The sequence below is a fragment of the Hermetia illucens genome, chromosome 1 (assembly GCF_905115235.1).
Source record: "Hermetia illucens chromosome 1, iHerIll2.2.curated.20191125, whole genome shotgun sequence".
Classification (NCBI taxonomy): domain Eukaryota; kingdom Metazoa; phylum Arthropoda; class Insecta; order Diptera; family Stratiomyidae; genus Hermetia; species Hermetia illucens.
Genome location: NC_051849.1, coordinates 905,492 through 917,593, shown reverse-complemented (window position 1 = coordinate 917,593; position 12,102 = coordinate 905,492). Strand labels below are relative to the sequence as shown.

General features: G+C 40.5%; 1 protein-coding gene across 2 annotated transcripts in view; it reads left to right on the top strand.

Annotated features, from left to right (window-relative positions):
* The window catches only part of LOC119661278 (alpha-1,3-mannosyl-glycoprotein 4-beta-N-acetylglucosaminyltransferase A), a 28,837-nt gene that overhangs the window by 15,499 nt on the left and 1,236 nt on the right, over positions 1-12,102 (top strand). The window contains exons 2-5 of one of the 2 annotated variants that reach the window (XM_038070553.1): positions 7,253-7,366; positions 7,425-7,558; positions 7,672-8,505; positions 8,571-9,003. In XM_038070553.1, coding sequence (XP_037926481.1) covers positions 7,456-7,558; positions 7,672-8,505; positions 8,571-9,003 — 1,370 coding nt within the window. In that variant the 5' untranslated portion in view covers positions 7,253-7,366; positions 7,425-7,455. Of the gene's footprint in view, positions 1-7,249; positions 7,367-7,424; positions 7,559-7,671; positions 8,506-8,570; positions 9,004-12,102 lie in introns of both variants that reach the window. The other variant, XM_038070552.1, reaches the window with a different exon arrangement.

Genomic DNA, 12,102 nt, shown 5'->3' with positions numbered 1-12,102 from the left:
TCCAGGGCTCAGCTGCAATGTCCTGTTGCTTTACCATTCGCTCGTTTGATAATTTCATCAACTTGAATGATGCTGATAGTTGAGATTTCACCAAATGTCGGCAATGCTTGTGAAAACGGTGGGTGACACGATTGTGTTGGCTAAATAAATGAGGGAAGCGTTCAATCACTCATTGCCTGTGTCGAAGCCTTTTGTTCTGCGATCCCGGCTGTCATCTGCTTTTTCGACAATATGATCATGTCGAAGATTGCTGCGCTTTGTGGATCCTTAGAATGTTCAGTTTTTCTATCAAAATTATTAACGTGACGTGTAGCCCTGATGAAGAAAAAAGTTGGTTTATGAGCATCCTTTTTTTTCATAAGCTTTTTCCTTCTTTTTAGCAAACTTCTAGATGATTCTCTATTATATTTTTTTAGGAATTCGACCCAGTTGCTTCTAATTCCATTGCGTTTTGAAATTGTTTGGATTTCATGTAAATAACTCGGGCTAGATGACCCCAACAATTTTTGGATAATATTTAATTTTCCGTGTCCGGATAGCTGAGTGGTTAGAGCACAAGGCTGTCGTACGGAAGGTCGCGGTTCAAATCTCGCTGGCGGCAGTGGGATTTGTATCGTGATTTGACGTCGGATCCCAGTCGACTCAGCTGTGAATGAATACCTGAGTCAAATCAGGGTAATAATCTCGGGCGAGCGTAATGCTGACCACATTGCCTCCTACAGTGTTCTGTAATGTACCGTTACGGTCTTGAATGAAGTGCTCTAACACACTTCAAGGCCCTGATCCAATATGGATTGTTGTGCCAACGATTATTATTATTATTATTTAATTTTGAACACCTAACTGGAATTCTTTTCTGCTCAAAGTAATGCAATGTAATGTGAATTCCAGCATTATCTTGTTGAAAAATAAGAGGCCCCTTGACAAAATTTTTGTTATTTTCTTTAAACCATTGCAACGATAACTGAAATGAGATGGAAATTTATTTTGTCCATTAAAATTATACGACATCATTTTCTCTTCTAATCCAAGTAGCTTGTTCTATAAGAAACTGTGTTCTCTGTAATTTAAGGGGTTTAAGATACTTTGTTCGTGCGATAATGTTTCGAGCATTTCTAATCTCAGTATCAATGTCCGCCTTGGCCCCGTTTTGTAGTGCGAATAGTGTACAGTTAGATGCTAATTGAATAATTCTCCGTATGGACCGAGGACTTACAATTGTTGGTAGCTCTTTTGACATTTTTTGAAATAATTTTCAGGTTTCCGAATATAGTTATGGACCGCTCATCTGGATCGAATCACAATCAGGGCAACTTCTGTTACGAGCTTTCCGTCATTATGTGATTTTTTAATGTTCAATTCCTTAGAATTCAACTGCTATGTTCTTATCCTTATGAATTCGCTATACAAAATTACCTAGAAATCACCTTAAAATATTGAAAAACTATTGTATGAATAGTTTCGTCCTTTCTGCAAGAAAAATTAAACAGAACATGTTTTTTTCCGTAGTGTCTTATCATTTCTATCTACCTGCAATTTTCTAAATTACTTGTTGCATTATACCAGAAAAACTCGGTAAATTAATCAAGGGAATATAATGTGATGCGATCACCTCAGACACATAGGCATTTCTTGAAAAATGGCGGTGTCTTGTCATTTTTACCGGCACTGTATGTCCTGGGGTCTGGTTTCAGGCCCGTTTCTAATTTCAAGGCTCATATCCATCTGAGACAATGTCAAAGTTTTCTTTCTGTGACCTATTTAATTAGGGATTAGGGAATGACAAGTATTTCGAACAACGTTGTGATTATAGTTGGGCAGTTAACCAGGACTGAACAAATTGGTCAATAGTCGAATAAATCAAAATTTGACTGACGGTTTCGTCCAGGGCAGAGGCAACCTCTGCCCTGGGTCACGCTGCTCCCAGGGCAGAGGTGAGGCAGCGTCTGATGAGTTGCCTCTGCCCTAGACGAAACCGTCAGTCAAATTTTGATTTTTTCGATTTTTAATGCTTGGGGTGCTACGCTCCAAACTACTAGGGATCCATGGACTAATAAAATGTGGGAGTAAGTTGCTCCTCATTTAGTCCGGTCCACCATCACATGGATGTGGACTTAGGATGCCGCAGATCCTAAACAAAAACCTAGCTTTGGTCAATAGTGTTTTTGGAATGTCTTTGATAACAGAGATGCTGGAGTACGTGCCTCGCGAAATCGTTCTACGTTTGAATGATATAAAGAATTTGACAAGCAATGATATTTTTGCTCAAACAACTCGATTTCCCTGATGGCATCTCGACATCTTTACAAGACTTTTCTATTGTAAAAGCAACTCTAGGATTGGAAAGAGAAAAGAAAAGGGTGAAACCAATAACAAATATCAAAGAAACTAAAAGGCTTGGTATAACTAGTCCATCTCCATAAATGCAGATATCTATCTTTTTGTGTTTCCTGCTGAAGGAAGTATCAAGTTTGATATAATTGCATGCATGAATAATAATTAGTCTGAAATAGGAAAGTGTGTTCACAGCGCTTACAAGACAACATTTAAAGAAATTGGAAAAGTTTCCGTTTTTTTTTCTAAATAATTTGTAACGATGAAGATAAATTTTTCAAAATGAGGCATTCGCGAAATAAGAGCATTTTTCTATTTTTTAATATATAGTTAGGATATTGGCTAACGAAGAGCGACCTACATAAGATGACAGTAAATTGTTTTTAAGAAGAAGAATATTTTTTTACCTATTTTCGCTAAAGGAATTTTGTTGCTTGCAAATAACGTATTTTGCGAACCAAGTGTTCTCTTCAGTGAATTAAACGTAATCTGTGTGTTTTCAAGCGATAAAAATCTTTTAGCCAAAAATTGGAGAAGTATTTCCTATTCCATGATATGAATGTGGAAATGTGTCAATAGAACTAAGTTCGTGCTACACATTATAAAAAGAAATCGATTTACTGAAAACCTAATTTAATTGACGTCTAATTTCGTGAAGAGTTAATGTAAACTGGCCACCATGCGATTTACTGCTGTTGGACTGTTGTTCTGTTTGTTGTACTATTTTGTTTCATGACAATTTCATTAGAATGGATTAATTACATTTTCATCTGATTCCACTGAAGTTATTCGTTTTAAACCGATATTTTAAATATGAAGTTTTTCGCACTTACCAAAGTTTTCAAGAGATGTTGCTTGGAAATGAAAATGATTGTATTCAAGCCTCCCCCTGCTCCATTATTATTTAGTACTTGTGTTTCACCGGTAGATAGTATTCATATTCAGTATTAGAATTTTCCAACGTTATACATTTATTCGTGGTATTAGCACTAATTAACACAATATAGAATACACAAATAATCGATATTCATCAGTGCGATGCGTCATATTAACCCTATTTAGAAACTTTACTTGTCATGTACATATGTCTGCATTCGCCCATTTAGAAGGCCTGGACTAAAGTATGCTTATGCAAAGTAGAATTCATAATACGGAAACTCTGAAGGCAAGTGAAGTTAAAAATATATTAAATCCAACTTGAAGGAAATTGTGAGTTCGCTTGTCTATGAAGGTGATACCTAACACATCGTTCAATAAGTCCCGGGACTAACTATGAAAACAACATTTTATCGGCAAAATTCTTTATTATTCATCAACATAATCTCCTTCAAGTGTAATATAACCATTCCAACGCTTCTCTAACTTTTCAATGCCATGTTTGTAGAACGATTTGTCTTTTGACTCAAAATGAGCTTCAGTAGCAGCGATCACCTCCTCATTTGAGCCAAATCTTTTTCCCTGGAGCATCTTTTTGAGATCCGCAAAGAGCCAGTAGTCGCTGGGGGCCAGATCCGGCGAGTACGGAGGATGAGGAAGTAGTTGGAAGCCTAATTTGTTGAATTTGTCATCGTTTTGATTGACTTGTGGCACGGTGCGTTGTCTTGATGAAAGATGACTTTTTTCTCCTTCATGTGTGGGCGTTTTCGCCTTCAAACGATCCAATAACACCATGTAGTAGTCGCTATTGATGGTTTTTCCTTTTTCGAGGTAGTCAATGAAAATTATACCATTCGTATTCCAGAATACGGACGCCATCATTTTGCCGGCCGACTGTTGTGTTTTTGGACGCTTCGGGCGGCTTTCACCGGTCGTACGCTATTCAGCTGACTGCCGACTTGACTCCGGAGTGAAATGGTGAATCCATCTTTCGTCCACTATCACATATCGACTCAAAAATTCTGTTTATTGCGAGTAAACAGTGCCAAACAGCTCTCAGAATCATTGATACGTTGTTGCTTTTGTTCCATTGTGAGCAAACGCGGCACCCATTTGGAAAAAACCTTTTTCATAGCCAATTTTTGGAGCAAAATAGTAAATGCACTACCAGTTGATATGTTCATCATCTTAGCTATCTCGCGCACTTTCATTTTGCGGTCACCCATCACGATTTTCAATACTTGTCTGGTGTTTTCGGGAGTTACTGCCTCATTTGGCTGACCCGAACGTTCCGCATCATTTGTATCAGCACGACCGCATTTCAAGTCAGCATACCACCGACAAATGGTTGTTTTCGACGGAGTAGAATCCGGATAACGTTTTTCAAGCCATTGCTGAGCTTGAACAGTGTTTTTTCCCATTAGAAAACAATGTTTTATCAACATACGAAACTCGTTTTGGTCCATTTTTTTCACGATTGCAAAGGTAGTGTCACTTTAGTCACTATAACTTTCTTGGTTATGTTTCGAATTACATCAAATTTTGACACATTTTATCTGAAGGAGTTATTGAACGATGTGTTATATTCATACATGAACATTGAATAAATAGATTAGGTTAAAATTAGGTTAGGTAAATAGGTTAGGTTAAAATTACAATAAATCTCAAAACTAATTTATATAGTGTACAAATGTGTAGTGAGTGGGTTCTAACTGCACTTGGGGGACCATAAAAGAGTTACACTGGGTTTCTACTACCTGATATTTTTCCTGAGCATAATCTTAAGTTTTTCAATTAATTTGACGGTAGTGATTGATAAAATGAAAATTCTTATACTACAATCGGAAAATTGAAGTTTGAGTAATTTAGGTTTAGGAGATCTATGGGGGCCTCCTGGGTCTTTTGAGAAGAAAATAGGGTCCAGAGAGTCTGAAAAATCACCACTGGTGGCGTCATATATAAATTGTTTTTGTGTGATCGGATTCAGAGCATGGAGTACATTAAAAGAGTAGGTTGTTGTTTAGGATCTGCGGGATCCTAAGTCCCCATCCACATGATGGTGGACCGGACTAATAAACAGTTTCGGAAACTACATAAAATTTCTTATAAATAGGATATTTTTTTCAAACATTAGTTCTAATGTACTTGTCCAAGACCTTCTCCACGAAATTTAATATGGTTTCGAGATGTTCCTTGATGCGGTCTATGATTATTGTAGTTATCATCTTTTCGCCACGGGAAGCAATCAGATATCTTTTCAATTGTCGCACTCAAAAAGTGGGTTTCTTCGGTCGACGGCTCAGTTGATTTCATTTCTGTTTGGAGGAACAGTCTGTCGATCGATCGATCGATTGATTTATCCGGAACTCCCTCTTGTATTCCAGATACACTCCTCGTTCACGCTGTCGAAAGCTTTCTCGAAATCATTGAAGAACACGTGAAGCGGTGAACTGAATTCCACACACTGCTCCAAAACGATCCGAAAGTTGTCGATGTGTAACCACACGTAGAAGGGTCGGGAGCGAAACCCAGTTTGCTCTCTGTAGATCAAGCTTTTGACATGTTTTAATGTATCCCAGGATAATTTCAGCCACAATCTTTGTGAGGGCAGGGACCACGCAAAGACATCTGCAATTGTCGCACTCAATATACTTTTCAAAATTTTGACGACCATCCTCTTCCGCTTACTGAGATAGATCTCAGATTCTCAAGGTTTACGGATGAGTAGAAGAACCACAGGTAGACCGAACCCAACGGAAGCAGAGATGATCGTTTCTGTTTAGAGGAGTAGTCCGTATCCGTGTGTTACGGTGAATAGCCATTTCATCCAAAAGAGGAGGCACATCACCAGATATTATACTAATCCAGTCATCGCTACTCACCCCTGCATGAAGATGTGCAAGCGACCCTTAAGTGATGATCTCGCTGCGGCCGATGTCTGCGCTTCTCATATATTCACAATCAATTGAGACCCAATTGACCTTATTGCAGGCTCTATGCTCGAACCACTTATTAGACGGTGGAAGCTTCAGAAAGTCGTTTATTCGAAATCTAAAGTTTTACGATCGAAACTTGACGGTATGAGAAGCATCTGACGTCAGTCATTTAGTGAATACAAAATTAATCCTACGATTTAAAAACAAGGATCGCGTCAATATATCATTGGTTGGTGCGCATCCTACAATTGTAACAAAGTAACAATAGGCGAATATTGGAGTATCTAAAGACTGTCCTGAACTTTGTCAACTGCAACAACAGCTGGTTATATGGTCAATAGCTTAAGCAATTTTTTTTAACTAAGCGCTGAGTCCATGTTGGAAGATAGCACACTAAGAGCGCAGCGAATTCAACCTTCAACAAATATCATTGAGAACATATGTTCCACCAGAGAATTAGAGTGTAATTATTAGATAACTACAATATATTGACGTCGTTTTGTGGAAACGATATGTATCTGAATGAGTGTTGAGATAATTGCTTTGAAATGTGATAAGAAATTCGATTCTGAATTCTCGCGATGACACACTTAGTAATATTTAAGGGGGTCATCCCGTTTGAAGGCCGCTTTTCCGCTTTTTTAGAAATTTTTTGTCAAGAAATGGATGAAGGCACAACTGGAATTAGCCTAGTTTGGGAACTGTAGAAATATGTTCTGAATAAGCCCTGAAAATTTTGAAAAAATTTCGTTTGATAGATTTTGGGCTATGGTGACAGCAAATTTTCAACACGCAATTTCAAGAAAAACGCATCTAAAAAGTAGAATGCGATTTTTAACCATAAAATCTTAACTGACCATTAATCTGCTACATCTAGTCCATAAACCTTAGGTTTCTTGAAGAAACACAAGTAAAGCCTTGGCTTCAATTCTTATGATTTTAGCGAAGTCATTCGAACGTCATTCGGGCCGATAAATACGCGGTTTATTACGCGATTTCTCGGATTCGACACGGGATGACCCCTTAATAAAGGAAGCTTTAGATAGAGTATTGAAAATTAAAATTGAACAGAATTGAAATTTTATCAATTTCCCCCGTTTCAGAAGGCGTAACTGGATAAGAATAAATTTTTGAAAATGCACGAAATTATGGCGTTGCAGAAAGTCACAAGTGGCAAGGAGTGCTTTTAACAATGCAATGACGATAGCAGATTGGTTTAAGTAAGTTTATTTCACGAAGAAAAACAAGATACACGATTAAAAAATGGGTTTTTTATAGCTTTTTGCATGAACATTGAATTCCTTTGAAAATGGGTTTAACGCCATCACCACTTAGACGAAGGGGGTACTTTATAGTAACATGCGTTGTTATTTTCGTCCCTTTTACAGTCTTGATACTGTTAGTAGGTCCAGGTAAGATTTTACCCTATTTTTAGTTATATTCGTTGTATTATTTTAAAATGGTATGTGCAGAAGGTTTTGAATATTTTCGCATTTATGTAATATAATTGCTATTGTTCGTACAGATTTATCAGCAGAACAGACTCTATCACAACGATTAGCCGAATTCCAAATGAGAATGCAATATTTAGAATCAATGTATCGAGCAAGGCAAGAAGATGTGGCCATACTGTCCCAATACTTAGGGTTGTCTGGTAATAATGGCGAATCGTCAAATATCACAATCAATGGCTCGGTGCTGGAATCACTGAGTCCTGAAGCCAGAGTAATCGTGAAAAATTCAACGCTCTCCTCAAGATTCCCATCAAGTCTGAGATTACCAACAGCATTCCATTTTTTGCCGCATTTACTAGATGACCCCTCCTCATTGAGACCGGCATTCATGTTGACGAGAGGGCGAACAGGGGTCTCGATTGCTTTAGGAGTACCTACAGTTAAGAGAGATAAGCAATCTTATTTGATGGCGACTCTGCAGAACGTGATTTCGAATATGGACGATGCCGAACAGAATGAAACAGTAATTGTGGTCTTCATTGGGGAAACCGATATGGATTACGTTACGTTGGTAGCAAAACAAATCGAAGTGCGATTTGCACAATATGTAGAAAATGGTCTCATTGAGGTGATAGCGCCCACATCGTCATACTATCCTAATTTAGACAATCTCAGGTTGACACTAAACGATCCAATCGAGCGAGTTAAGTGGCGATCAAAGCAAAATCTAGATTATGCCTACCTCATGGCATATGCTCAACCCAAAGCAACTTTTTACGTCCAGTTAGAAGATGATATATTAGCGAAACGTGGATTCATCACAATCATGAAAAATTTCGCACTGGAACGGACAGCGACGAAATCCATGTGGTTCGTATTGGATTTTTGTCAGCTGGGCTTTATTGGTAAGTAATTACAAAAAATGTGTGATAAAATCAACTAATCAATATTCTGGTATTATTCGGTGCAGGAAAAATGTTTAAATCGGCCGAACTTCCATGGCTGATAACATTCTTTCAGATGTTCTACAACGACAAACCGGTTGATTGGTTGTTAGACCACTTGATTGAGACACGAGTATGCAACTGGGAGAAGGACCAAAAGCATTGCAAACAAGAAAAGGCCAAGTATTGGATACATTATAAGCCGTCATTGTTTCAACACATTGGAACGACATCATCATTGAAAGGAAAAGTACAAAAATTAAAAGATAAACAATTTGGTAAAATACCAAGTTTTTATCCGCACACCAACCCACCGGCAACAGTGAAGACTGCAATTGTACCCTATAAAAACTACCAGTTGCTGCGTGCTTATAAAGGCGAAACGTATTTTTGGGGACTGCTGCCCCAGCCGGGAGATTTGGTGGAGTTCATTTTTGATGAACCAATTGCCATAAAAAGGTATGAACGTGTCTGACTCTGAAGTTTATAGCATTTTTATTTGAGACTAGTACAGTTCGAATCTGAGCAGCAGATTTATCTGCTTGTTAGCCTCGTAGTCCCTGGTCATTTTACTAGTTCCGTCCCCACGTACTCGAGGAGGGCGATCAGACCCGAGTCTGTAAGGGACTCATCTGAAGTGGCTTCGGCCACGAAGCCTCACCGGAGGTTATCTGGTACCATGGGAACAGGGTTGGCCCTCTGAGAGCATATGCTCCAGGAGAATTAATGGAGGATGTGTCCTCGGCCCGGTTATTTGCGGTTGGCCCCCTAGTAGGAGTTTCATGATGGTTGTGCCTATGCCTACATCGCGGGCAGAGCTCCTTGGAGCTCAAGCGTGGAGTTGAGCTGTACAACTCGGATGCCGTACCCTTTAGTTGCGGCAGAGGTGTTAGATAGGCCTCGCATCCACTGGTATGAATGCTGAGCCTGCATTCAGTATAAACCAGGACCGCTGTGCTTGCATGGCGAGGCTCTGATTGTGGTCCCAAAATCAATCCGTGTCCGAAGAGCACCGTGGGATTATACCTACACGGCAGATACTCACGTTAAACCCTCAGGACTTTCATGGTCATTTTACTGCGATTCTCACTGTTGAGAGTTGTACCTAAAACTATGTACATTATTTATAGCTAAACTCCTTTTTCTTCAGCCTTTGTCCCGTTCACAAGCGGGGTCGGCTCGTCGTGATCGGCCATTTAGCTCTATCGAATGCCTGATCTGGGTGCAATCTCGAGGCTTTCAAATCCCCATCCAGCGTATCAAGCCACCGTTGCTTAGGTCTGCCTTTTGGTCGTTTACCATCGACTTCGATGTTCAGACCAATCTTTGCAAGTGAATTCTCGTTGGCACGAATTGCGTGACCATACCATCGAAGACGCCTCTCTCGCAACTTTTCCACGATCGGTGCAACCCCATAACGATCGCGGATATCCTCATTTCGGATGTGATCTAAACGTGTCACGCCACTAGTCCAACGTAGCATCTTCGTCTCCATTACCGCAAGACGCCGTTCATTGTCTTTTATTGTCGGCCAACACTCAGAACCATAGAGAGCGACTGGACGGACGACATTGCGGTAAATTTTAGATTTGAGACGTTCGTTGATACGTCGATCACAAAGAACACCAGTTTTGGAACGCCACTTCATCCAGGTTGCGTTAATGCGTGAAGCAATTTCATAACGCAGCTCTCCATTGGCTGATAGCGTTGACCCGAGGTATTTAAATCGCTCAGATCTGGGCAGATCACTGCCGCTGACAGTGATTGTGCCTGTTTCATGGGGATCGGTCGTCAAAAATTCAGTTTTGTTTAAATTCAATCTGAGACCGTGTTGCATGAGGCGATCATTCCATTTTTGAACAAGTTGCTCGAGATCCTTTTTGCTATCAGATGCTAGGAAAACATCATCTGCATAAAGCAGTGTGTAGGGCGCTGGACGTTGGATATCCCATGTGACGGTGTTCATAACAAGGACAAAGAGGAGTGGTGAGAGGGCACTTCCTTGATGAACTCCAACAGAGACACGAAGCGGTTTTGATACACACGCCATACTTCGAACTTTACTTTTCGGATCGTGGTAGAGCAATTGAACCCAGCGCACGAGTTCTTCTGGCACTACGTGTTGTCGTAAAGCATACCAGATGAGTTCGTGTGGTACACGGTCAAACGCTTTCTCTAGATCCAGAAAGGCAATGTAAAGAGGGCGATGCTTCTCACGGTGTTTCTCCATGAGTAACCGCGCAGCGTGTATTGCGTCAGTAGTTCCGCAGTTCTTGACAAATCCGGCTTGATTCACGGTTATTTCAACGATTTCGCGAATACGGTTGTCAAGAATGCGTTCAAAAATCTTCATGGTATGGGAAAGTAACCGGATCGGACGGTAATTCTGCTGGGCTACCTTTCTTTTTCCATATTGGAACAGTGGTACTTTCTTGCCAGTCAGATGGTGTTCTTCCTTCCTGAATAACCCGGTTAAAGAATTCACTGAGCCACAGTGTTGGGTCCCAGCTCTTCGCTTTCCAGAGCTCAGATGCGATGTCGTCAGGTCCTGTTGCTTTCCCCGATTTCATTTGTTTTATTGCCTCCTCGACTTCAGTTGCGCTGACTGGTGGAACTGCTCCAAATGTCGGCAATGATTGTGGAAGTGGAGGATGAGCAAATTCTTCAGTTGAAATCTGCTCGAAGTATTCTCGCCATCTATCCGTTGCGGCTCGACGGTTGGTAAGCAAAGTACCGTTCTTGTCAATAACACAACAGAAGTGTTCGATATCCTGTGTGCGTTCATCACGGCTTTTAGCAAGTCGATACAGATCTCTCTCGCCATCCCGAGTGTCCAGTTTATCGTAAAGATTTTTTAAATGGTTCGCTCGGGTGACAGCGACCGCTTTCTTTGCTTCCCGGTTGGCATTCTTATAAATTTGCCAATTAGCAGGCGTTTTATCGTCGAGAAATTTGTAGTAGAGGTGTTTCTTTTCACGGACCTTCATTTCAACATCATCATTCCAAAGCCAAGTATCTCGGTTGATGTACCGCTTACCCGGCTTGGTGACCCCGAGGGTTACAGAGGCCGCTTTGTGGATCGTGTCTTTCATTTGGTTCCATGATTCTTCCACATTCGTAATGGTTGGCAATCGTATGAGTGAGACCGTTTCTTCTTTCTTCTCACCAAATCGCCACCATTTAATGCGCGGCGGGCCAGTGCGTTCCTCACGCTGTTTTATCGGTTGCTTAATTCGCAGGACGGCAATCAACGGTCGATGTTGAGGTGCGATGGTCTCATAGGGAACGACTTTACAATCTGTGACAGTGGTGAAATGTTGGCGTCTTATGAGAATATAGTCGATTTGCGTTTTACTGTTCCCACTATAAAATGTGGGAAGATGAGACAATCGTTTGATGAACCATGTATTCATAAGTACAAGGTCATGGGTGTCCGCAAAATCGATTATACGCTCGCCACCTTCGTTGCGCGCTCCGAACCCCTTTCCCCCATGGCACCTGTTACCGTCTGCCTTTTCACCCACATGACCATTAAGGTCGCCGGCAATGATTATGTAA